The sequence below is a fragment of the Castor canadensis genome, chromosome 11 (genome assembly GCF_047511655.1).
Source record: "Castor canadensis chromosome 11, mCasCan1.hap1v2, whole genome shotgun sequence".
Lineage (NCBI taxonomy): Eukaryota > Metazoa > Chordata > Mammalia > Rodentia > Castoridae > Castor > Castor canadensis.
Window position 1 is genome coordinate 1186866 of NC_133396.1, and position 26672 is coordinate 1213537.

Here is a 26672-nt window from a genome sequence, read left to right on the forward strand (position 1 = left end):
ACAGCCGGGTCGCACAGCCACGCGGCCGCGGGGGCGGGGCCTGCGCACTTCCGGGGCCGCCTCCTGGTCACGCCCCCATGCGCTCAGGCCACGCCCCCAACGCTGCTAAGGGGCCGCGAAACCGTGTGCAGACCCTGAGCGCCCCCGACGGCGCGACCCGGTGTACGCTCCACATTGCCCTAACCTGCACCACGTGGGTTCCTGCTGGTCTTTCACGTTCGGGAGATAGTCACCGGGAAAGTCGTGCATCCGCAAGACACGAAGCGAGGCCAGGGTCGGGCTCCCTGTCCCTGCACTGCCACCATGGTCTGGACCCACCCACATGGCCGAGTCCTCCGTGCTCTGCTCTCGCATGCACCCTCCCGGTCTCTTCCATTCCAGGACCTGGACCTAGATTTTTCTCACTTGTCCCCGTGGTCCCCGTCTATGAAGCAAGCCCCCTGCACTGGTCCTCCTTTCCAGGACCCAGCGAGCTGGCCCTCTCTTGACTTCACCTCCATGTCTGAAAGGGAAGTGAGATACCTGTAATCCTTGCAGGTGTTGTAAAGGTCCCCTAAACCTGAAAATGGAGAGGCGGGCTTATATCCTAGAAACAATGGGTGAGCCACAGTCCTAACTTGGGTCCGAGGTACGGGGAGGACTTCCCCTGTCCAAGCCCCATGCTAAGCAGGGATTTTCAAGGGATCCACTGCAGTACCAAGTTGCCATCCCCAATTTATAAAGAGCTACCCTCACTGACTCTCCAGCCACAGAATGTGCTCAAGCCCACAGCACCGGGGCCGTTCACAGCCAGAACTTGCACATGTGTGCACCCATGCCCTGGCTAAATTCTGAATTTTTTTTTTTTGGTGATACTGCGGTTTGAACTCAGGGCTCATGTATGCCTGGATTTGGTTAAATTGTAACTTCTCTTCTGGGCTCCTGCTCTTCACAGCTCAGCCACTTCTTTCTGATCATGTCATGTGTCCATCTGCTTGACTGTCTTGGTGTGCCCTATGGGACACTGGCCAGGGTTCAGCTGCACACTGCAAGTCTGGAGAGCCATATTGAATCATCATTCCTTATGCCTGTGACACCTTCCCCACGTAGATGCTGTCATGCTTTCATACTGATAACATGTCTGTGTCACACACCTATGTACCGGCACCTCTGTGTACACTGGAGGAAATGGAAAAGCCGCAGGGGTGCCACTTACAACCACAGGACTGTCTCTGGGCTCTGTGCAAGTTTGGGGCCTCCCTGAGCCACCAACGTTGCCTGGTCACCATTAATGGATTTGTTGTAACATTTTTGAAGAGACTGGACCTGTTTCCTTCCAACTGTCCCATGGACTGGATCATCCAGTGAACTTGGAGCATCAGGTTGACAAGCCATCAGGAGATCCAGGGCATCAGTTTGCCCTGAGAGTGAGGACATGAAGTTTGACCACTTGGTCAAGTTGGGGTCAGCCAGAGTCCTCCATGGTCAAGGTCCCTTGTTCCTTGTGAAGTAAATAAGCCAAGTGTGGGGTAATTCTTTGAGACCACAAATACCATGTTTTTCACAAAACCATTTACCCAACAGTTTGGCATTGATTGGTGAATGGATTCATTATTATTTTTTTTCTCAGTACTGAAAATTGAATTCAGGGCCTCTGAATTGCTAGATAAGTGCTCTCTACCACTGTGCTACATTCCCCCCAAATCTTTTATTTTATTTTGAGAGAGGATCTCACTTTGTCCGGAACCGACCTCAAACTTTCTATCCTTCTGCAGTAACCTCCCAGTAGCTGGGATTACAGGCCTGTGCCTCACACCTGAGTAACAATTATAGTCATGGCTGCAAAATCTTGACTTTCCCAAGTTTTTTGTTCCTCCTGCATTTAACAGATTTTTCCATCAAGATAAGCTTCCTCTTCTAAAAGACAAAACGAAAAGCACCTTAAGAATCAAAATGAATTCATGTCTTCTTTTCCCTTTTTTTTGTGTGCATAGGGTATAAGAGGTTAAGACAGGGTCTGACTATGTAGCCCAGATTAGCCTCGAACTCACAGTGCCTCTGCCTCTGTGTGCTGGTACTACAGAAATGCCTCATCATATACCCTGCTTTTTTTATGAAAGAAAAGCTTTTTTTTTTTTTTTTTTTTTTTTGGTGGTACTGGGGCTTCACCTCAGGGCCTACACCTTGAGCCACTCCACCAGCCCCTTTTTTTGAAGGGTTTTTTCAAGATAGGGTCTCGCGAACTATTCGCCTGGGCTGGTTTCAAACCGCAATCCTCCCGATTTCTGCCTCCTGAGTAGGGAGGATTACAGGCGTGAGCCACCAGCACCCACAAAAAAAAATTATTAGGCTATTGTCCGTCATACAGGGGATTCATTGTAACAGTTCATTATATTGTACATTGGTTAGATCGCCCCCGGACTTTTCACTTTCAAATGATTTCAAACTCAGAAGAACACTGCAAGGAGCTCCCGTATGTTTCTTAGCCAGGTTGATTGGTATGTTTCCCATCGTTGCCTTAGCTTTATCACAGTCCCTCCCTCAGGTGTACATTTCTAAGAGCAGAATAAGTGCCTTTGTCACTGAAGACTTCAGGTCATTCTCCAATATAACCACCATCCTGCTATACAAAATGGGAATCATTCCTGTCATTCTTTGAGCACACTCTCCCAGTGCCAGCCCCGAAGTTAGCCATCTCTGGGGGAAGCCAGACTTCCCTTAGAGGGAAACGGACTTTGAGGGCAAGTCCTGGGTGCTGATTGCTACTGGAAAGCTACTGCCTCCTAGGCCCTCCCAGGACAGCACTAACATCATTAAGTCATTCATATACTTCTAGTTCCAAGCCATACCTCAGCCTTCCTTTTCTTCATTCCTTGCATATTTGTATTTGGTTGAATCATGTGAAACCTCTGATCTACAAAGAGTGGTAAGTCTATATGGCTCAACCTAACATCTCCTTTGTCCACAGTGAGAACCTTTGTTTTAGTAAATCAACATCTTTATCAGTTCGCTCTGTTCTAAAATTCTCTGCTAGGCTGGAGGTATAACAGTGGAAAAGCACTTGTGTAGTATTTTTGAGACCTGGGGTTTTATCCTCAGCAACAGAATGAAGGAAGGGAGAGATAAATGAGGGCTGGAAGCATGGTTCAAGTGGTAGAGCACCTGCCTAGTAAACACTAATCCCTGAGTTCAAACCCCAGTACCATAAATAGATAAATAAAAAGCAAATACACTCCAGATAGTTTCAGAGCTATAATCACAATCCTGCCTAGTTTCAAAAAATATATATATATTAAATATGTAATTATTGTATGTAATTATATATAATCATATGTAATATGTATATAATGTATGTAATGTATATATATATATTTTTTTTTGGCAGCACTGTGCCTTGAACTCGGGGCCTCATACTCATACTTGCTAGGCAGACAGGCACTCTTACTGTTTGAGTCACTCTGCCAGCACTTTTTTTTTTTTTTTTTTGAAGTACTGGAGTTTGAACTCACCTTGAGCCACTCCACCAGCCCTTTTTCATGATGGGTTTTTTCAAGATAGGGTCTTGTGAACTACTTGCCTGGGCTGGCTCTGAACTGTGATCCTTCTGATCTCTACCTCCTGAGTAACTAGGATTGCAGCTGTGAGCCATTGGCACCTGGCCAGCCCTTTTTAAAATAATGGGTATTTTTTATAGAGTCTCCTAAATTATTTGCCCAGGGCTGGCTTTGGATCTCAATCTTCCTGATCTCTGCCTCCTGAGTAGCTGGGATTACAGGTGTGAGCCACAGCACCCAGCTCAAGAGCTCTTTGTAGTCATTTTTTCCTGAGAGTATGTTCCCATTATAGAAATAAGAGTATCGTGTTCAATAATTACTTAAGGCAGCCCATGGTTGGTCCCACCTGTAGTTCCAGCTACTTGGAAGGCTGAGGCAGGAGAATTACTGAGCATAAGACCCTCTCTCAAAGATTAAATACATAGTTGGGGCTGGAGGTGTGGTTTGAGCTGTAAATCACCTGCATAGCAAGCATGAAGCCCCAAGTTCAAGCCTCAGAACTGCCTAAAAAATAATAAATATATAAATAAGTAAATAAGAATTGGTTTGAATTCGTCCTTTTTATGTGTTAGGTTAGGTTAGGATAGTATGTAAGGGTTCTCCAATGAAACAGAACCAACAGGATATGCGTGGCCATGTATGTAAGTGGAGGTTCATTATGGATGCCATCTCACGTGGCTATGGAGGCTGAGAGGCCTCGCAATCTGCTGCTGCAGGCTGGAGACCAAGGGGAGCCAGTGGCATAACTCAGTCCCAGTGTGAGGGTCTGAGAATCAAGGAGCGAGGGTGTAAGGCCCACTCTGAAGCCAAGAACCTGAGACATGGAGAAGGACATTGTTGTAAGTGCTGGGGACCTGAGGCCCCGCTGTCTGAGAGAGGGAGAAAATGGACATCTCACCTCAAGAAGAAAGAAAATTTGCCCTTCCTCTTCCTTCATGTCTATTTGGATGTCCCCAATGGATTGGCCAGGTGTCTGCCTGCCTTGGTAAAAGCAGATCTTCTCTGTTCACTGATTCAAATTCAGATCTCTTCAACAGCAACCTCGGGCTGGTTGACAGAATGGCTCAAGTGGTAGAGAGCCTGCCTACCAGGCATGAATCCCTGAGTTCAAACCTCAGCACCACCAAAAAGAAAAAAACAAAACAAAACAAAAACACCAACCAACTTCACACAGACAAAACCAGAAATCAGGTTTCACCAGCTGTCTGGGAGGCCCTTAGTCCAGTCACTTGACTGGACACATAAAATTAGCCATCACAGTTAGGTTAGGTAAACAATATATTCTTATGTGATTCATTGGTTTTAATTTTTACTTAAGCTTAAAGCTTGCTTTTTCACATTTTACTGTTATATCTTCATTGTTCAAAATGTTTATTTGATTCACAACTTTTAAGTATAAAACAAGACATGGCCTGACCCATTCCTCCCCATTCCTGCCTTCTCACATAGAAAGCCAGTTTCATTCGGTTCTGATATAGCCTGAGTTCCTCTTTGCAAAGACAAGTGAATGTGTGTGTCAGGAAGGTAGGAGGACACAGCTGTTGATTCTTACTCTCTCTTACACAACTGGTGACACACAGAGCCTCCTTTATCGTTTTCACCGCAGCCCCTCTCCAGCAGTGTGAATCAAATGTAAGAAGGTTCCCTGATGGACACTTTGTAGGATGTCACAGTGTCCAGGTAGCCCAACAGAGTGGTTGGGGTGTGAAGGCAAGACCCCTTATAAGCTGCCCCAATTCAAGCTTTCACAGCTAGTTGCAAAGCATTCCTGCTGGGGACACACTGTGTCAGTTGAGTGAATGAGTGACCATCAGGGAACCAGACATGAGCGAAAACATGGAAAATAACAAGTGTCGGTGAAGACATGGAGAAAGTTGAACTCTGTGTACTGCTGGTGGGAGTGTAGAACGGTGTAACTGTTACAGAAGACAATCTGATGACCTCTCATTAAGTCAAGCATAACACTACCCCATGTTCCAGCAATTTCACTCCTAGGTATAGACCCAAAGGAATTGGAAACAGGTGTTCAAACAAAAGCTTGTGCATGAATGTTTATACATTATTCACAATAGCTAAAAGGGAGAAACTACTGAAAAGTCCATCAACAGATGAATGGAAAAACAAAATGTGTTACAGCTGTACAACGAAAATATTTCAGCCATAAAAAGAAAGTTCTGGCTGGACACAGGCAGCTCACACCTGTAATCCTAGCTACTCAGGAGGCAGAGATCAGGAGGATTGCAGTTCAAAGCCAACCTGGGCAAACAGTTTGCAAGACCCTATCTCAAGAAGCCCATCACAAGGGGGGAGAAATGACCCAAGCATTGTATGCACATATGAATAATAAAAAAATAAAAATTAAAAGAAAAAAAAAAACTCATCACAAAAAAGGACTGGTGGAGTGGCTCAAGGTGAAGGCCCTGAGTGCAAGTCCCAGTACTGCAAAACAAAACAAAACAAAAGTTCTGACACATGGTACAGTCTTGAAAACACTATGCTAAGTGAAATAACCCAGACACAAAAGAGCACATACCGAATGGTCCCATTGATATGAAATATCCATAATTGGCAAATCCACAGAGACTGAAAGCACACTGTTGATTGCTAGGGGACAGGGAGGAATAGGGAGTGACTGCTGCTGGGTAGGGCCTTATCTTTGGGGTGATGAAACTGTTCTAAAACTTATGATGGTGATGGTTGCACAACAGTGAATGTGCTAAGTGTCATGGAATTGTACCCTTTAAAGTGGTGAGTTCTATGTTATCTGAATTTCACCTAAAAAAAATAAATAACTCACCAGTGAGTCAGACTGGTGATGGTTAGCAGGCTAGCACAGAACACCAGGCAGCTCGAGTAAGGACCAAGGACAGGTGAATAGAACTGGCTGTGGATGGGTGAGCCTGTTTTCCTGGCATTGTCCTCTCTTAATTGGGGATGGAGCGGGGTGGCTAGGGCCTGATTTCTGTATTTGGGGGTCTGGCTTTATCACAACTGGCCTGTGACTGTGGCTCTCAGCCTCAGTTCTTCATCTGTAAAGTAGGGACAAAAAGGGTACCTACCTCACTGGGTCCTTGTGAGCATCAAGTGAGGCAGGATGTGAGGGGACTTCACCTGGCACTCCCAGGCAGCAAACGTGTGACAGACCACAGTTATGGCTCCCAGGTGCCATGGTGGGTTCTGGTGATCCCTTAGTGACCAAGGTAGTCTGAGGGTCTGGTCATAGGAGGCTGCTGAACTGTCTGGGAGGGCAGACTCTCAGGCTGTGGAATGCTGTCCCACGTCACCTTGCTTCAGTGGCTCATCCTGGGTACAGGACGTGCTCTCTGTGCTTGGCTGCCGCCTGCCATGTTGGAGGTGGATGCAGCATTTTTCCTGTCTCTGGGCTCCCCTGGCTCCCATTTGGGTCAGTAATCAGGTCTGTGTCCAATGGCAAGGCAGCCTTCAAGCCCCAAGAGGGGGGTTCTGAACTTTCAGAGTAATACCCCAGGAACAGGATGGGGTGCAAGGTTTGGTTCTGAGGTTCCAGAGAGGAAGATGAGGATTCAGAGATGCACAGATGAGCACAGGGAATCTGAGCTTCACCTTAGCAGAAGTCCAATTCCTGGGATGAGAGTCAAAACAGAGTATTTCAGGAAACAAGATCTAGATCTGTGTTGGGTTTTGGGCTGGGCTGGCCATCAGGCACTGGGGAGAGGGAGGAAGATATGGTAGAGAGCAGACAGCAGCACGTGGGGTCATACCTGAGGCCCTCTGTGGCTAGGCCTGCAGGACTCAGGAGGTCCAGCAACTCTGGACCCAGTTTTCTGGCCTAGATGTGGGACTGTTCCATCCCCCCTCCCTCTAGGCCTGTACTTTCACAATTCCAGGACCACTCTTGATCCAGCTGCTGCCAGCCGTCTGGGGCCCAGCTGTTGTATGCTGACTTCAGGCATCCTGCTTTGCAAGGCCACCTGGGTACTGGAGTCTGGGGCCCAAGTGAGCAGGGAAACAGCAAGCCACCCCCTTCCTCTATGGACTGCTCTGAGGGGAGATCCTGATCCCAGTCAGCTGGCTCCACTTCCAGCTCTGAGTCTGGTTTAGGGCTCAAGGGCAGACAGACCCATTATAATTTGGGAAATTTAGTTTTCCCAAAGCCCCCTCACTGGACCCCTCTGCTGCGAGGAAAGTCTGTCACCAGGAGTGACTGGAAATCAGTAGGGACTGGGAGTCAACATGGCCTGAGGGGGACAGGAGGGAGGAGGGGCTATGCAGATCCAGCCCCTTGGCCTGAGGCTGGAAACTGTTGACTCCTGAATCCCCAGCCCTAGCTCTAAGGAATTAAATGGCCATTTGTAAAGCCTGATGTGATCACCCTGGGACTAAAATCAAAATCCCTTTGACTAGGGGGTGAGAGCCCTTGGAGACCCAGGGAGGAGTTGAGTCCCTACCACTGTACCGTCCCTCTCACCACCCCCGAATGCTATACGCATCTCTAGCCCCAGGCTCAGACCCCTGCAGTGTCTTGGCTCCTACTGATCCTTTGCCCCTTCTCAGCACCCTTGTAGCTGAACACTACCCTGTCCCACTTCCTTGCCTGGTGCACAGTCTGACTGGGAGGCTCTGGCCTACGTTGACATGGCTAAATGGAAAGGGTCAGGATCCACCACAGAATGGTCACGTTCCAAAGCTGGGGGAGAAGGGGTGTGGCTATGAGAGGGGCTTCCTGCTTCTTTGTGGAGATGGGGCTTCTTGGAACATCTCTGGAGCATCCTCGAGGTGCTTGGTCCTTACTGAGCAGGTGAAGAGCTGGTGTCCAGGGAGGTCAGGGGCCCCAAGCTGCTCCTCTCAGCTGTTCAGCTTGGCCCTAATGAGCAGCAGGCCTGGCCCTATCCATCCAGCTGCTGGTCCCCAGGCTCCTGCAGTAATTGTGGCTGCAGGCCAGGGAGGCTGGCTGGCCATGTGACCCTGGGCTGGCCCTCCCTCCGACCCTGTGATCTGCTTGCAGGCTTGCACGTGGCCTCTGGGGAGGCAGAAAGGAACCCTCAGATCTTGCCACTGGGAGCTTTTCCGCTCCACCAGAGGCAACAGATGCTTCTCTTAAAGGGCCATGCCACTTTTAATTCAAAGCAGATCCTGAGAACAGCTGTCTAGCTCCTGCAGGAGGAGCAGGAAGGTGTCCTAGGCGCCATTCAAACCTCTCCAGATCTGTCGTGTTTGTTCTCAAAACTAGTTAAAATCACAGAGGGGGATGGGGGCTTGGAACCAGAACTAGCACTGTTCAAGGGGCTTTCTTCATACTGTCCCACAGGAGCCCTGTCCATTTGTCAGAGGAGGAGACTGAGGGCTGGTGGGCCCCCAGGCAGAGGGTTGATTATCCTGCCAGTCTGAAGGGTGGCAACTTAGACCCTACATTCATTTAATGAAAGAAATTCGATAGTCTCTCTTTCACATTGAGTAGGAGCTGACCTTCCTTCCTGCACAGGTGTCTGTCCTTCTCACAGGCCATGGACTGACATGAGGCAGTGCTGATAAACCTGGAATCCCCCTGCAGTACATTTATCAGGACCACAAGATAGCCTCTGGTTTTGGGGCAGGTGGGCTAAAAGCAGAAGCCCAGATGTAGGACATTGAAAACTCTGGTCGGGGGAGCAGCTAAAATGCAGAGGACAAAGCTGGCTCTAAAGGACAGAGGTGGAAGGACAGGGGTGTGAGTAGCCTACAAGTCTCGGAGGCCCCATCCCGGCTGTAGGGCTACAGTCTTGTCACTCATCCAGTCAGGGATGGGGCTTAGAGGGGAGGGGGAAGCCTGCATGGAGAGCAGAGAAACTCTGGGAAAGGTTGGATTTGAGCCCCTCTTTGCTTATGCCACTAGTATTGAATAAACCAAAACATGAACTCATTGTAGTTCATTGTGCAGGCTAAATTGTGTTACAGCAAACGCCAGGGAATATAATATGCATGTTCTTTTCTCATCCTGGAATTTCATTGGCAATCATAACCACCACCCTGCTGAGCACTTTCACGCATGGGCTCCCGTAATCCCACACCAACCATCTGATGGAGGTACGGTCATTGCCTGGCTTTAAAGAAGAGGAAACAGGGGCACAGAGAGAGGTCACGGGCCTTGCCCAGGATCTCCCTGCCAGGAAATGGCTCAGAGCCAGATCAGCGTGCAGCACAATCCTGCACAGCCATGCCACCCAGCTGGAAGTTAGCATTTCTCTGCCGAGACCTGGAATAACAGTTCCTAGAGCAGAGTGTTCATGGGGCAGGGTCTTGCCCAGTGCTGAAATCCAGATCAGACCAGCTTTTGCTGCTAGCGGGTGCCTTCGAGGACACCTCTGGATGGTGAAACTACTGCCCCTGGCTAGTCCCAAGCATGGCTTGTAAACTAACTCAACGGTAGCAGGACAGCAAGTGTGGATTTTTGAATAAGCACAGTTAGGTGCAGTCTCAACTCTTCTATTAGCAACTCTGAACTCAGTTCCCATCAGGAAAATAAGCACACACCTGTCCCCAGATGCTTGTGAGTGGACCTGTGTGAGTGTCCACAGCCCAGCTGACCGCCAGACTGGCCCGATCTTGGGCTTGCAGTTTACACTGCAACCATGCACCCCTCAAGGGCACAGCATGACAGCTCTGAAGGGTCCTCTGGTTTCTCACTTTGTTTTTCAAAAGCCAGCCAGCCTGCTGAGTGTGCAGGCATGTCCTTCCAGCTCATCACTCAGCCTGGGTACCAGCAAAAGGATGACACTCAGGGCCAAAGGGCCCTGCAGGTCAGGTGGCATCCTGGCTACTGCCAGCAGCCTCTGATCTCCTGCGGAGGAGGCACAGCACATGCTTCCTAGGTGAGACAGGTTCCCCTGCCCTGAATTAGGAGACATGCTGCAGAAGCCCTGCTTGGAGTCTGCAACCTCCTCCCAAAAAGCAGGCCTGTTTCCTGTCTTTAGGAGAAGACCACCAGGCTGCAGGTGGAGGTGTAAAGGAAAAAAAGCATGGATTCTGTTTAGTTACCCAGGGTGGATAAATGCTATTTTCCTTTTACTTCACTATCACTACCACCGTCCCCCTCTGCTAATTTTTTTTTTTCCGGTACTGGGGTTTGAACTCAGGGCCTACACCTTGAGCCACTCCACCAGCCCTTTTTTTGTGATTTGTTTGTTTGTTTGTTTTTCTTCTAAATAGGGTTTCCCGAACTATTTGCCCAGGGTTGTCTTCAAACCGCGATCCTTCTGATCTCTGCCTCCTTAGTAGCTGGGAATACAGGAGTGAGCCACCGGCGCCTGACTCATCTTCTGCCGATTTTGATTTCTAACAGGTCACCTAAGCCTTGAGATGTGGAGGATAGGTGGGGTCAGAAGGTGAGGTGACTTAGCATCTGATGTAAGTCGCAAGAAGATCACCAACCCGGCAGCAATTCCGATCCTCGGCACCCACAAAGTGGCAGGGAGAGGTTCTCGGGGGATATCCTCCGCGTGGGGGCACAGAGCCGCTTCTGCTCCCACTGCCTCCCGGGATCTGCGGGCTCTGGAACTGGACAGGGATGCTTCCCCGCGGCGCTGGTCCCTTTCCTGCAGGTCGCTGCGTCACACCTGTCCGCTCCTCCGCGAGGCCCCGGGCGCTACTACTACCAGCCCCTCGGCGCGGAGCCCTGTGTCCACGGCGCTTTGATCCCGGGGCCCCCACTGGATAAAAGTCCCCGGCGGCTCCGCGCCAACGCCAGAGAGGGAGCACAGTGGAGCCCGGCGCAGCAGCCTGGCAGCGCAGCGCAACGCCCGCCACAGACGCAGAGGACCTGGGGTCGCAAGGTCGGCCGCACTACCTACGGTGAGGGCTGGGCTCGGGGCAGTCGGGCTTGCGGGCTTGCAGGCCACGTGCGAGTGGTCCACTGCTGCACCGGGCCTGGGCGGGGGCGGGGAAGACACCGAGGCCCCAGGTGCACGCTCGCGCCTTGCGCCCCAACCCGTCGGGCCGGGCAGCTGTGCCGCCTGCAGAGCGCCCCCCGAGGCGGAAAGGCCTCGCTTCTCCCCGCCCCCCAGCCGCTCCCTGGGCGGGGGCAGCGGCGCCGGGCTGGCCGCGGTGAATGGAGTCTCCGGGGCCGCCCGGCGGCGCTGCCCCCCACGGAGCCGAGCCGGGAGCGCCTCCGGCGGCGGTGACGGGGTAGTCCAGGCCCCTCCGTCAGGCTTGCGGTTTGGGAAGAAAAGGCGATGCCTCCGCCAAGAAAAGAGCGAGCGCGGCCCCCTTCCCCCTCTGCCGAATCCGGGCGGCGGCGGCGGCGGCGGCGGCGGCGGCGGCGGCGGCACATCTAACGCTCGGGCACCCCGGCCGCCGCGGCCCCCGCAAACTACGCCCAGCTCGGCCCCCGCCGCTCATTGGCGCGGGCTGGAGCCAGCGCACCCAGACCCTGCGCTGCCCTCGGCCGGCTGCGCGTGGAGACCGAGCTTCGGAGGCCGGCGGCACCCGGCTCGGGAGCCTCGACGCCGAGAGCCAGCGCCGCCGCCTCGGTTAAGACCGGTGTGCAGAAGCGGGGGACTGGCGGGGCGCCGGTGAGCAGGAGCAGCTCGGACGTCCCCGGCCCGGCGTCCCCGCTGCCGCCGCCTCACAGCCTCCCGCTCTCCGCAGGTGGCCGCGGGCCCGAGTGGCGCGGCCATGGGTCGAGAGGTGCGCATGCTGCTGCTGCTGTTAGGCCTGCTGCACTGGGTCGGGGGTGGCGAGGGCAGGAAGACCTGGAGGCGCCGCGGCCAGCAGCCGCCCCCGCCGCCGCCCCCGCCACCGCCCCCCCCGCAGCGGGCCGAGGCGGCGCCGGCCGCCGGACAGCCGGTGGAGAGCTTCCCGCTGGACTTCACAGCCGTGGAAGGCAACATGGACAGCTTTATGGCGCAGGTCAAGAGCCTGGCGCAGTCCCTCTACCCTTGCTCCGCGCAGCAGCTCAACGAGGATCTGCGCCTGCACCTCCTGCTCAACACGTCCGTGACCTGCAACGACGGCAGCCCCGCCGGGTAAGGCCCGCGCTGCCCAGGACCCCCAGGGGGCCCGTCTGGCCGTTCCCGCCCGTGTTCCCCACCCGAGTTCGGAGCCACCTCAACGCCGGTGGCTCCCGCATCCTCTGCCTTTCTGCTTGCGCTCACGACGCAGAGACTGCACGGGACACTCCCTAATGTCGGTGGCAGTTTTCGCTCCCAGGGGAAGGGACTCCCGTGGGCACCGAATGGTGCTGGCCATGGGAAGGGCTTGACTCGTTGCCTTCCCGAGCAGGGAAGGGGGAAATACTTGAAAGCCTGGTTCCTGGTCAGCTCAGGCACTGACCCCTTGGCCACTGTACGCAGCACTTCTGCTCCCGTCCTTGGACGGAGAGACAGACGGCAGTTGGAGAGTGGCCCTGGCTTCAGCAAGAAGAGATGACTCTTGGTAACGGGACGAATCCTGGGTTCCGCACTCCCAACCCCACCTTGACTGCGGGTCAGCCAGGAATCCCAGCGCCGTGCGGAGGGAGAAGGAAAGGGCTCAGGGCACACGCACGCACACACACGCACACACAGCCTCGTGGTAAAGCACAAATGTGAAGTTGGGAGTCCGCGCAGGGATTGAGGCACCCACGCGCACAGTGGATCAATATTAGGCCAAGCCTTCGTGGCGCCCGCGTCTCCCCACGCTTGCCTAGCGTGTCCGGTTGCGCCCGCCCACGCACAGGCGCTTCTCCCACTCCAGTGCCACTGTGCGCCCCTCCCGCCCGCCGTCGGCGCCGAGGCTACCACGCGTCCCGCGCCAGGCGGGCCGTGGGGATTTTCCACGGACCACACAACTCCTCGCGGCCCTTCCCCGCCTCGCGAGCGCCACCTCCCGGGAGCGCCGCGGGGTTCCCCGGACCGGTGCGCTCTGCGTGAGCCTGGCCGCTGACGCCCCCGTGCGGCGGTCGCGAGCGCGGGGCGACAGGTGGAATGACCCTCTGCCCCGCAGCATGGGACTGTGGAGGGAGGTTAGCCAGTGGCCGTGCCCTCCGCAGCCCCATCTGACCTGCTCCGCGCGCCCTTCCCTCCAGCTACTACCTGAAAGAGTCCAAGGGCAGTCGACGGTGGCTACTGTTTTTGGAAGGTGGGTCCCAGAGTCGGAGGCGCGAGGTGGGCAGGGGTTCCCTGGACGTGTGGAGACCGAGCATGGTGGCTGTTCCCACAGGCGGCTGGTACTGCTTTAGCCGGGAGAACTGCGATTCCAGATACAACTCCATGCGGCGCCTCATGAGCTCCAAAGACTGGCCGCGCACTCGCACAGGTCAGGAGCCCCGACCTGCTTGCTGACTAGCAGGGAGGCCTGGCCTCGGGGCAAGTAGCAGGACATGGAGGGCTCTCGAAGTGAGGTCCTCCAAGAAAGACGCGTCCATGCCATAGAGCCCCAGGAAGGCCCCACCCCCTCACTTCTTCACCATCCCAGGCTCAGCCACTGTGGGCAGTGGTCATTCCCCCAGGGTCAAAGCAACTGGTGTAGGGTGGGGAGTTCAAAGGTCACATCCAGTGTCACTGCCTGGGCATCATGGCTATAGTAAGTTCCTGGGGTAACTATGTCCATCCATCTCCCACTTCTACAGCAACCCTGGTTCAGGCCAGTCCACTGCCCACGTCCCTTGCTGGGGCCAAGTAGAAACTATGGCAGGGATGTAGCCCCACCCCTGTGCAGCTCCCTCCCACCAGGAAGACCCACTCTGCTCCACAGGCAGTGGGATCCTGTCCTCCCAGCCAGAGGAGAACCCACACTGGTGGAACGCCAACATGGTGTAAGAGCACTGGAGTCCCGCCCAGACCTGCAGGGGGTAGTAGGCCTGGGGAGCGTCTTTTCTAGGGGAGGATACTTTCTGGGAGGGGGTCCTTCCTGAGAGAATGATCTTTTTGGGGGGTCTTTTCCTGGGGGATCCTCCTAGAAGGCAGGTATGGTTCTTCTTGGGGGAACTGGTCATTCTTGGGGGGTTCTATCCTGGGGTGGTCCTGTCCCAGGATGGTTCTTACTGGAGGGTTTGGTTCTTTCAGGAGGGGAGGGGGGGGGTCTTTCTTGGGGATTCTTTTGGGGGAATGGAATCTGGGCAACAGAACTATGGCAGGCTCATGTGATCCCATGTTGCAGTTTCATTCCTTACTGCTCCAGCGACGTTTGGAGTGGGGCTTCCTCCAAGCCTGAGAAGAGTGAGTGTTCTAATTTTCTTGAACCTCTCTACAGTGTATTTCAGGGTGCCTGCTTGTCTGTGGTTGGCCCGGTCCTTGTGGGAGGTTCCCACTCCTAAGTGTTCCCTGGGGAGGGACACCCAGAAGGGTCTCCTGCACCTGACCCACCTATCTTTAGCCTACCCCAGCCCCAGCCGATCCCCAGGATGGCCCCAGAACCCCTCCTCTCACTAGCCTGTGGTAGGAGGCCTTTCTCTGTTCCTGCCCCACCTGAAGTCACCTCCTCCTTCACACAGATGAGTATGCCTTCATGGGCGCCCTCATCATCCAGGAGGTGGTGCGAGAACTCCTGGGCAAAGGGCTGAGTGGGGCCAAAGTGCTGCTGCTGGCTGGGAGCAGGTGGGCAGGGGGGAACTGAGGGAGGGGGATGTACGTATGTGGAGGGAGCAGGGTTGTTGGGGAAGGGTGGGAGCAACCCTTGGGACAAGGCTGTGTTGGGATGTGGATGGAAGAGAGGGGGAGCAGAGCCGGGCAGATCTGGGATCCAGTCCTCTGTCCTCATAGAGCCCTGCTGGCTCCAGCCTTGCAGGCATTTCCAGGCAGCAAGCAGGGCAGAGGCTGGAGCCAGGAGAACCAGGTTCCTTAGGGGCATCTTGGAGGTTTGGCCGTGGAGTACTCTGTAATTGGAAACTGTCCAGAGAATGCCTCTAGACCCTGTGGTTGTGGCTACAGTGACCTAGGTAGTTGGTTAGTGGTCAGCTATGCACTTGATGCCCCTTCTCCAGGGTCCTGGCTCCTGGTAGGCCAGGGTAGCACCTACTGGTCAATCACTGTATCTCAGCAGGCAGGCAGGGCACATATATGGAATGGGTGAAGCTGGCCTGAGGCCTGTAGTTTATTTTTATTTTCAGATGAGGAAACTCAGAGAGAGGAAGGGAAGGAGGGAAAGGAGAGCTCAGCTTCATGCATGAGAGAAGAGGTCCATCCTGCCAGCAGTAGCTCTGGGCCAGTGCCTAGAACTCTGCTAGTCCTTTTCTACCTCCAAACTCCCACAAGGTCCCTGGGTCTTGTACGTAGACAGGGACGAAGCCCAAAGTTCAGAATGCATTGTTCTGAGGCAGCAGGACTCCTGCCCTTCCTCAGGGCCTGGGCAGGGCAGTGACTGAGTCAGCTCTGGGTGGGCAGTGAGCACCCTTTCCTGGCCACCTGGCCTCATGTCTGGCTTTCCCTGCAGTGCTGGAGGTACTGGGGTACTGTTGAATGTGGACCGAGTGGCCGAGCAGCTGGAGGACCTGGGCTACCCAGCCATTCAAGTGCGGGGTCTGGTTGACTCAGGCTGGTTCCTGGACAACAAGCAGTACCGTGGCACAGACTGCGTGGACACCATCACCTGTGCACCCACGGAGGCCATCCGTCGAGGCATCAGGTGCCTAGGAGGGAGGGTCCAGCTCTCATGCCGGACCCTGTCAGTACAAAATGCCTGTTCAGGGGAGGAGCTCTGGGGCACAGGGACCCCACTGCAACCTAACCCATGGCTGTGGCTCCAGGTACTGGAATGGAATTGTCCCAGAGCGCTGTCGTCGCCAATTCAAGGAGGGCAAGGAATGGAACTGCTTCTTTGGCTACAAAGTGTACCCAACTCTGCGCTGTGAGTGACCAGCTTGGATGGAGTATATGGGAAGTAGTGGGATGTCCAGACTTGCTGCACCCCTCCTGAAAGTCCAGTCTGGAGTCCAGCCCCTGAGAGGCAGCCACCTCTATGTCAGGGCGATGGGTCTCTCCTGCTTGCCTTGGATGGTTCTGATTTTAGTATTGAGACCATTGAGCCTGAGCAAGCCAGTCAATCACTCTGTGTACACTGGTGCCAAGGGTTGCACTTTGGAGCTGAATCCCACCCCATCCTCTGCCCAGGCTGTCCCTCTGTGGCCACTGTGGTGCTGTCTGGAACCTTGAGAGCCAAGGTAGGCTGAGCTGAGCCATATCCCCTTCCCAGGTCCGGTGTTCGTGGTGCAGTGGCTGTTTGATGAGGCCCAGATGACTGTGGACAATGTACACCTCACAGGACAACCAGTGCAGGAGGGGCAGTGGCTGTACATTCAGAACCTGGGCCGTGAGCTGCGCAGCACGCTCAAAGATGTACCGTGAGTGTGCTAGGGTCCTGATCACTTAGCCCCTCCAAATCTGTAGCCAGCCACTCGATGTAAAAACAGAGGCCTGAAAAATGGCAAAAGATTCAGCTGTCCCAGACAAACAAATCCTGCTGCAGCCTCGCAGGCCCTGGCTGGACAAATGGACTCTAAGCAGGGTTTGAAGGCACGAAGGGCAAGGGTCAGCAGGGAGCATGCTGGCTGGCTGCTTGGGACAAGGACTGAACACTTGGGGAGCTGCTGGACACAGCAACAGGAAAGGGTGGCCATCAGGCAGAGGGTGGGTCCCAGGGGAGCAGGCTGGAGCTCCTTAACCTTAGCACGGGGTGGAGAAATTGGCTGGGGGTTACGGCACCCAGACAGGTTGTCTCCTCCCCACCCCGCAGGGCCAGCTTTGCCCCTGCCTGCCTCTCCCACGAAATCATCATCCGGAGGTCAGTGTCCTGGGGCCCTGGGGCAGCTTACATCCCTGGCACTAATTCCACACACCCACAGACTCCTCCCAAACCAGCACTTGTCCTCCCACGAGCCCTGCTGGCTCAGCATAAAGTGTCTTCTGAGGCTTCCAAAGCCACTACAGCTGGCTGTGGCCAGAATTCAACCTCAGCCCCCAGCAGTGGTAGTGATGGCCTCCATGACTCCCATTCTGGTTTCTGTCTGCAGCCACTGGACAGACATCCAGGTGAAGGGGACCTCGCTGCCACGGGCACTGCACTGCTGGGACAGAAGCCTCCATGACAGCCACAAAGCCAGCAAAACCCCCTTGAAGGGATGTCCCTTCCACTTGGTGGACAGCTGCCCCTGGCCCCACTGCAACCCCTCATGCCCCACCATTCGGGACCAGTTCACAGGGCAAGAGATGAATGTGGCCCAGTTCCTCATGCACATGGGCTTCGATGTGCAGACGGTGGCCCAGCAGCAGGGACTGGAGCCCAGCAGGCTGCTAGGAATGCTGAGTAGTGGAAGCTAGGGGCTCTGCCTGAGGAGGAGGCAGCTCCATGGGGCCAGGCCACCTCTGCCTCAGGGGCACCTCACCCCCACTGCCAGGCCCTCTGGCCTCTCCCAGGACCTACAGGATCCCAGCTGACCCCCGCCTGGGTGAGGATGCCTAACACAGCCAGGAGGGTGACTTGCCTGTAGCCCAGCTTTGCGCTGGGGACCCTTCCCAACTCGCTGTCCCCCCCAGCCCCCAGCCCACTGTGGAGAGGGGGTGCCAGAATCAAAGCACTGGATTCCTCAACCCGCCAGCTCAGACAGACCTGCCCAGCCCTCAACAGATCATGTCCTTTCGTATTATTTTATGAAGTGACTTTTTTATTACTTTAATTTTTTAAAAAGTAAGAAATATATGATGAATGATATTGTTCTGTAACATATTTTTTTTTAAATAATGAAAAAAGACAACAAAAGGAGCTCACCCTGAGACCTGTTTATTTGAAGGGCCATTCTGCTCACTTTGCCTGTCCCCCCAGAGTAGCAGGGGGACCTGGGGAGGGACTAAGGAGGCCCAGACCTCTCTCCCTTTCTTGAATGTTCAGTGGCTCACACCCCATCTTGTGTATTGCTCAAGCCCCTGTCTGAGGAGATCCTGTCCATCCATTCAGCAAATACCCACTTCCCAGTGTGGACTTTTTTTTTTTTTTTTTTTCAGTTCTGAGGCTTGAACTCGGAAACTACACCTTAAGCCATTCCACCAGTCCTTTTTTGTGAAGGCTTTTTTCGAGATAGGGTCTCAAGAACTATTTGCCCCGGGGTTGGCTTCGAACCATGATCCTCCTGATCTCTACCTCATGAGTAGCTAGGATTATGGGTGTGAGCCACTGGCGCCAGCCAGTGTCAATAATTGAGCTGTTACTTTCTTTTTTGGTGCCAGGGACAGAACCCAGGGCCTGAGCATGCTGGGGAAGTGCTGTACCACTGAGCTACAACCCAGCCAACTTTCATTTTTTTATTGGAGTGAAATTCTATAACATACCATGAGCCATTTCACAGCGAACAACTCTGTGGCATTCAGCATATCCACAGTGTTGTGCAACCACAGCTCTCAAGCTTACACCCTCCAGAAGTACACACCCTACCCTCACATTCTCTCTCTCTTTTTTTCTTGGCAGTACTAGAGTTTGAACTCAGAGCTCTATCCCTCTCAACCTCTTTTTTTTTGTTTGTTTTGCTTTTAAACAGGAATCTATTTTAGTATAACTAGATAAAGTAGGGGGGAAAAAAGAGAAACGTCTCCTGCTCCCCAAGCAGGAAATGGGTATAAAGACTCCTTGTTTGCCAGGTGCCGGTGGCTCACGCCTGTAATCCTAGCCACTCAGGAGGCAGAGATCAGAAGGATCATGTTTGTAGCCAGCCTGGGCAAATAGTTCTAGGGACCCTATCTCAAAAAAACCATCACAAAAAAAGGGATGGTGGAGTAGCTCAAAGTGTAGGCACTGAGTTCAAGCCCCAGTACCACCAAAAACTCCTTGTTTTGTTTTTTGTTGTTTTGTTTATCAGTATTGGGGATCGAACCCAGGGACTCTCTAATACAAAAGCACTACCACTTGAGTCATGCCTCCAACCTTTTTTGGTTTAGTTAATTTTGAGATAGGGTCTTGCTTTTGTTCCTGGATTGGCTGGGACTGTAATTCCCCTATTTGTGCCTCTTGTGGCTGGACTGGCAGGTGTGTGCCATCATGCCCAGCTTTCATTCGTTGAGATGGCAACCTGAGCTTTTTGCCCAGGCTAGCCTTAAACCTCATTCCTTTCTCATAGCTAGGGGATGAACCATTTTCCCAGCCTGCAGAAATGTTTTACACACATACCAGTAAGTGTGTATGCATACATACACATGACTGCAGTTTTTCCCGGTATTGGGATTTTAACTCTGGGCCTTGTGATTGCTAGTCAACCACTCTACCACTTGAGCCCTCAGTGGGTTTTATTAAAAGCTCCAATTTACAGATGAAGCCTGAGTGCCACATCCAGCCTCTGACCCCAGGCAGGGAGTCTGCTTCTTTGGCCTACACAGTCCAACCTCCTTGGAGGGCCTCAGACAGCACTCCCTATAAGGACAGAGAGCTTGAGCAGGAGAGAAGACTGAAGGGACCAAGGCTGGGGAGAATGCAAAGAGGGAGGGCCCTGTGTGTAGGATCAGAGCTGGGAGGGGACACAGGAGCTGCTGCATGGAGGCCAATTCTTTGTGGGAGAAGGGTAGCCAGCAGTGACTTCAGCCTAATCTGAGGGACATCTCACTCCATTTGAGGTGGCACTGAGGTGTCCAAGGATGGCTTTGTGTGTCACCATGAGTCAGGCTCACTGAACAAGACACTTGTGGGTTAGGCCCTGAGGGATTTCTCCAGATGAATAAGCCCCTTTTCTCCCTTCATTGGTGAACGGGAAACAGGCACAGCTTACCTTTGACCTGGTGGTTAGTCAGTGGTGTGCTTTCCTGTCAAGACCAGATATAAAATGAGCCCCAGACACAAGCACAGGACAGAGGGTGCCACTCAGATTTGCCAACCTCCAAACCCACTGTGTTTTGTGAAGCATAATGGGACATGTGGCGCTCTCCATATTAATTCCTCAACTTTTCTAGAAACGTTGACCACACAAGGCAGGCAGTTTCTGTAGGAGCAATAGTCCTCAGGACATTCGCCCACCTTTGCACAAGCAGTGGCTTGAGGGTGGCCTCTGTCAGCTAGGATTCCAGCCACAGAACTTAAACTTCATGTCCACATCAATTACACTTTTACTGAAAAGGGTAAATAGATAGGAAACGCCTAGCAAGATCTCCTGCAGCCACCAGCTACCCTTGCTAGGCTCAGAGTAAAACGCTTATCCCAACCATGACCTCCAGGCCCTGTACGGAGTCGGCTTCTCCCCTCTCCTTTTTCGTGGACCCTGTCTCCCTGAACTCTGGCCCCCCAGGCCTCTTGGTTCCTGAGCACACCAGGCCCTTCTCTCTGCTGTGCCCCATCCCTCTGTTCCCTCTGATGTCACCTCTGTACTTGCCTGGCCCATCTGTTCTCCTCATTGAGCTTTATAGCCCACTTCTCACCTCTTCAGCTTGGCCATCACTGGCTCTCCAAAAGGTGACCCTGCTTCTCTTCAAACCCCATGCTTCCTGTCCAGACAACTTACTTTCATCCATAAGGGGGTGGAGGCATGGATCAAGTAGTAGAGTGCCCTGAGTTCAAACCCCAGTGCCACCAAAACAAAAACTTACTTCCATTCATGATCACCTAGTTTGTGGTCTGATAGAACAATGATTTTTATCTTCCTGTCTGCTGCTGTTTCTCATGCATGAGAAAAGACTCATGTAGTGAAAACATTAACCAGAAGAAGCAGAAAAAAAGACATATGGCTGGAAATATTAAAGCCCGGGGCAAGTGAGGGGGAAGAGTGTGGAGGTGTTTATAAACTTGGTATGTGTGTCATGTCTAGTTCTAAGCAGGCCACTCTAGAAACATCATTGTAATACGCTTTGTTTATGCACTATTTGTTTATGAGAATGTTTGATAATATTTGTAAAAGTGTACCCTACTAGCAACAAGCACACCTACACCCAGATCCAAGTCTAACACTTCTTCAACAAAAAGAACCAGGATTCCATGGAGACAGGGCTGAGCTGGGTTGTGTCAATGCTTTTCCTGCTCTCGTGCACTTGACATTCACATGCAACACAGGATACTTCCAAAATGGTGATGGTAGTGGTGGTCCTTCACAGACACCCATCAACTCTGCTGGGTGTCACCTAACTCAATCCAGTGTGACCCTAGCTACCTGTTACAACAGGCTAAGGGCTTACTCCCCAAGACAGCCCCATGTGAGATGCCAGTGGGTGCCATCTGTCCCTCTGACCAGTGGGCTCTAAGTCAGATTCCCACAACCCCCTCCTCAAGTCCAGTGAATTTGCTAGGGCAGCTTGAGGACTCAGGGAAACACTTTACTTACCCATACTGGTTTATCCTAAAGGATATTATGCAGGGGACAGGTGGACAGCTAGTAGAGAGATGCCCAGGCCCAGGTGTGCGAAGGGGCAGAGCCTCCACGTTTTCTGCAGGAGCACCACCCTTGGGCATCTTCATACCAAGTGTGTAGCATCCTGAAGGCTCTCAGAACCAGTAGCTTTTACCTTATTTTCTTTTGTGTGTGCATGTGCAGTACTGAGGTTTGAACTCAGGGCCTACACCTTAAGCCACTCCACCAGCACTTTTTTGTGATTTTTTTTTTCCAAGATGGGGATCTTTTGGTTTTGGTTGAGAGAGGGTCTTGAACTGGCCTTGAACTCAAAATTCTCCTGCCTCAGCCTCCCAAGTGCTGGGATTACATGAATGTACCACCATGACCAGCTCCTTTTGTCTATTTTTTTTTTTTTTTTGGCAGTACTGGGGTTTGACTCAGGGCATCATGCTTGCTAGGTAGGCATTCTACCACTTGAGTCACGGCACCAGCACTTTTTTGTGTTGTGTACTTTTGAGATAGGGTCTCTAACTATTTGCCTGGACTAGCTTTGAACCACTAATCTCCTGATCTCTGCTTCTTGAGTAACTAGGATTACAGGTGTGAATCACTGGTGCCCGACTTCCTCTTGGGTTTTAAAGGAAGCTTTGTATCTGGACATGGTAAGATAGAGAATTGCAGGCTAGCATGGGTTACAAAGAGAGACCCTGTCTCTAAGTAAATAAATAAATAAATAGAAAAGGAAGAAGACCAAATATGAGAACAAGATCTCTATAGGGACAGGGTTTTTCAGAGCTCTGCCTCAGGACCAGGGAACAGACCAAATACAAGTTTCTTATTGTATCACAGTATCATGGTTGGGAAACACACAGGCCAGAAAGTAAGAAAGTGCTAAAGCACTGAGGGGCAAGGGAGCCTAGTGTTGGCCGAAATGTCCTGATGGCCAAGGCTGGAACTTTTGGAGTCATAGGATAAAAATGTAGCTTTGGATTATCCATAGATTCCCATTGTTTAAATGAATAATTGAATAAACAAATTAGTGGGGGAAAAGAACAAATCTCTTTTGCGAAAAAAGTCCATATGATTTATGCAGATGTTGTGACCTCAGAAGGGGAAGCCAAACTCTGCCCCTAAATGTGGGCTGGGTAAAAACGTCCTTCCAGAGAGCTCAGTAAGGAAGGGGGAATGGAACGTCACAATAGAAGCCTGACAAGCCACGTCACCAAGCCAACACTAACAGTGTTGACAGCACTGCCCCATGTGAGGTGACTCAAAAGCCACTTTACCTGTCTTCTGACCCAGACCCATTGCTCAGTCTAATTGTGAGGGAAAAAAACTCCAGCAAACCGCAACAGGGGAACAGTGCACCAAACACCTGGCCACTGCTCCTCGTGATTGCCAAGGTCATCAAAGGCAAGGAAAGTTTGAGAAACTGTCCCAGCCCAGAGGAGCCCCTGGAGAAGTGAAGGTCAGGTGGGATCCTGTCCAGAAGACCTCAGGTAAAACAGGAAACCTGAATCAAGCCTGGACTTTAGTTAGCAACAATGTATCAATATTGACTCATTAATTGTGACAAACAAGAGCATAAACTCTTGTCAGGTAGCAACAATAGAGAAAGAAAGAGCTTATGGGAGCTCTTTCTACCACCTGCTCCATTTCTCTGTAAAATCTAACACTGTTAAAAAAAAAACAAACAAACTAATTTTTGTTGTTGTGGTACTGGGGTTTGAACTCAGGGCCTTCACCTTGAGCCACTTCACCAGCCCTTTTTTGTGATGGGTTTTTTTGAAATAGGGTCTTGCAGAACTATTTGCTTGGGCTGGCTTCAAACCTTGATCCTCCTGATCTCTGCCTCCTGAGTAGCTAGGATTACAGATGTGAGCCACCAGCACCTGGATAAAATTTTTATAAAAGCAAATTTTGTAAAATCAAGGGTTTTTGTTGTTGTTGTTGTTGTTCATACAAGAATATAATTCTAAAAAAAAAAGAATATAAATCTAGCCAAGAATGTTGGGATATGCCTGGAATCCAAGCTACTTGGCAGGTAGAGATCAGGAGGATTGAAGCTTCAGGCTAGCTCAAGAAAAATGTTATCTAGACCCTGTCTCAACAAAGGTGGGTGTGGTTCACAGCTATAAGCCCAGCTACTCAGGAGGCATAGGTGGAGGGTCACTTTAAGGCCAGCCTGGGCAAAAGTGAGACCTTATGTGAAAAATGGCTAAAAACAAAAAGGCGGTAAAGTATCTGCCTAGCAAGTGCAACGCCCTGCATTCAAGGAGAAGGAGAAGAAAAAAAAAAGGAGAAGGAGGAGGAAAAAAAAGGAGAAGGAGGAGAAAATGCAGCAAATTTAAAAATTTTTATTTTTGGCAATACCACAGATTGAACTCAAGGCCTCAAGTTCGCCAGGCAGGCACTCTGACACGTAAGCCACACCTCTAATCCTCTGTCATCTATTATTTTAAAGGTAATTTTATAAGTGTAGTAAAGCAATTTTTTTTTAATTATTTTTTTTTAGTAGTTTAGAAAGTATTCAATTTTCATTTTAGAAAACTTGGAAAACACTGAAAAGCCCACAGAACAATCAAAAGGACCTTTTACCCACATCTTTCACCCATGTCTTGGCAATGACCACAGGGAATGACCACCTCAGGCACTGCCCCAGCCCTCTGTCACACAGCTAGTCTTCTACAAGGGCGAACTTCCACTGCCCATACAGCACAGTCCTTGAGATTTTGGTTCCTGTGACCTACTCACACCTGGGTCACCCTCTTCTTCTACAATGTGACCTGATGCTGCCTAGCAGTGCATTGTCCTGCGAGAACGTTGGCAAATTTTCAATTACATTTGCTGAAACATGCTTTTGTTATTTCCCTACCCCAAGAAGCTGTTAATCCAGACTCTCTCTGCCTATCATTATAAGGAGTCAGTAGCTGCCTGGGGAGACATCACAGCTCCCTGGACTGATGGTGACTTAGTGTCTAGAATTTCGGGCATGTCCTATGTTTGGAGCCATATTGGGTTCCAAAGGGATATTACCAGCTAGGTTAGCTTTGGAGTAGCTCAGTGGCTTTCTATTCCAAGGCAAGGAGCAGGATTGGTGGTGAATGGAGGCAGGGAGGTGAGGACCAGCTAGGCAGCAGGGACCAGGATGGAGAACCCCACACATACTATAGATGGGCGTTATGGACGGGCATAGTCCCAGTGGCAAAGCAGAAAAAGTTTAAAAAATGTTTTGGTGGGGGTCTCTCTATGTTGCTCTGGTTGGCTTCTAATGCCTGGGCTTAATGTCTTCAGATGCTTGTTTTTGCCTGGTGAAAACCTGGGGGCCCAGCTCCACCCACAGGCAGGAAAGATTTAAGGGAACAAAGTGGCAGGAGAGAGCCCAGCCTTACCCAAGGCCTGAGGAGTGCTTGGGCACAGCAGAGGGTCAGCAAAAGCCACACCTGGGGTGGGCCCTGAGCACCTGAGGCTGGCCCAGCCCACCAGGTGTTGTGCAAGAGGGTGGCCTGTGCTGAGCAGGAGATGGAGGTGGTAGCTGGGATCCCGTAGCTCAGGCCAAGTGGCTTCAGTTTCCCCAAGTGCAAAGGGTGATAAGGAGACCTTTGAGGGGTGGACACCTTCTTTCTTAGAGTCACCAAGCCTCCATGGAGTCCAGACTGGAACGCAGGCCCTGCCATCCCTGCTTGGGGGTTTTTCTCTCCACGCTGCATCTCCAACAGAGCCCACTACTCCACTGCCAAGGGCCCCTACACCTCCAAGCACAGCCAGGCTTACTGAAGCCCTTTCCTGGGCAGACCCTTAAAGGCTCTTTCACGTTGAAGTGCTAAGTAGGGCTGAGAAGCGAGCCCTGGAGACACCCCAAGGCACTGGCAGCACTGAGGTGGGGTTTCCCCAAAATACCCAGTTCTTCAGGTGCCACAAACTGGCTCTGTTTGTTGAGGGGGGTGGTGTTTGGAATTAGAGGTCAAGGACATGACAAAGGAGAAGGTTTGTATAGTTAAGAGAAGGCTGAGAGCTAGGTGAGATGACACATGCTGTAATCCCAGCTACTTGGAAAGCTGAGGCAGGAAGATAGCAAGTTCAAGACCAGCCTGGGCAATTTATCAAGTCCTTGTCTTAAAAAAAAAAAAAAAGGAAAATAAAAAGAAAGGAAGGAAGGAAAAGAAATGTCTGGGTTTGCTAAGGTATCCAATCTCTCCTTCAGATAATCTAAACTATTTGCTTTAAGCAAGAGGATTTTCCTCTAGCCCCTCTGGGGTCAAGAGGCAGGGAAGCTGGAACTAGCTTTCTCCATTACTCCACCGCCACCCCAGCCTCAGGTCCCAGTCACCAAACTTCCTCCCTTGGTCCCTTGCCCTGGGCACCTGTTAGCAACATTGAAGGGAAGAATTGCAGAATCCTCCCTAAGCGTGCAAGCAGCCTTCATCCAGCCTAACCTTCTCTGAGTTTGAGGAGGGCTGTCGGTTCTTTGGCTGTGCTGCCCTGAACCCCTCAATCCGTCTGATCTTACAAGCTAAGCAGGCTTAGGCCTAGTTAGTAGCTGGATGGGTGGAAGGGCTACCTGCTCAGACAGAGTGAACACCCTGGGAGCTGACCTTGCAAGTGAGTAGAGACCTGAAGACCAAGGTGAAGGCTGAATCCTCACATTACATTAACTGTCTGAAAACGTATGAACAAACATCTTGGATAGGATGACCGGGCTGATTCCACTTTCAAAGGGATGGGTGGGGCCTGTCTTCTAGGGAACACTGCCTACCAAACATCACTGGGTACCTGTGGGGGTCCCACCTGTAATCCCAGCTCCTCGGGAGCCAGAGATCAGGAAGATCACGGTTCAAAGCCAGTCCCAAATAGTTTGAGAGACCCTATCTCAAAAACACCCAACACAAGGGTTGTGGAGTAGCTCAAGTGGTAGA

The 26672-nt window shown here is 52.0% G+C and overlaps 1 protein-coding gene across 3 annotated transcripts; it reads left to right on the top strand.

Annotated features, from left to right (window-relative positions):
* The first annotated feature begins 11213 nt into the window (after nt 1-11213).
* Notum (notum, palmitoleoyl-protein carboxylesterase) lies at nt 11214-18170 on the top strand. Of its 3 annotated transcripts, none has more exons than XM_074044855.1 (12): nt 11214-11339; nt 12135-12511; nt 13552-13604; nt 13686-13781; nt 14220-14280; nt 14625-14683; nt 14959-15061; nt 15897-16088; nt 16210-16310; nt 16656-16803; nt 17196-17243; nt 17473-18170. In XM_074044855.1, the coding sequence occupies exons 2-12, from the start codon at nt 12162-12164 to the stop codon at nt 17777-17779; spliced, it is 1518 nt and encodes a 505-aa protein (XP_073900956.1). In that variant the 5' UTR covers nt 11214-11339; nt 12135-12161; the 3' UTR covers nt 17780-18170. The 3 variants fall into 3 exon arrangements, with proteins under 3 accessions (XP_073900956.1, XP_073900957.1, XP_073900955.1); XM_074044856.1 differs by lacking the exon at nt 11214-11339 and adding an exon at nt 11933-12058; XM_074044854.1 differs by lacking the exon at nt 11214-11339 and adding an exon at nt 11949-12026.
* Nucleotides 18171-26672: the final 8502 nt, after the last annotated feature.

Excerpts from the sequence above, each read along its gene's own strand:
- Notum (XM_074044855.1), top strand. The coding sequence starts at position 12,162 with ATGGGTCGAGAGGTGCGCATGCTGCTGCTGCTGTTAGGCCTGCTGCAC. Across the intron at positions 13,782-14,219 it reads CTGGCCGCGCACTCGCACAG|GCAGTGGGATCCTGTCCTCC; the intron begins GTCAGGAGCCCC and ends TCTGCTCCACAG. Across the intron at positions 17,244-17,472 it reads CACGAAATCATCATCCGGAG|CCACTGGACAGACATCCAGG; the intron begins GTCAGTGTCCTG and ends TTCTGTCTGCAG.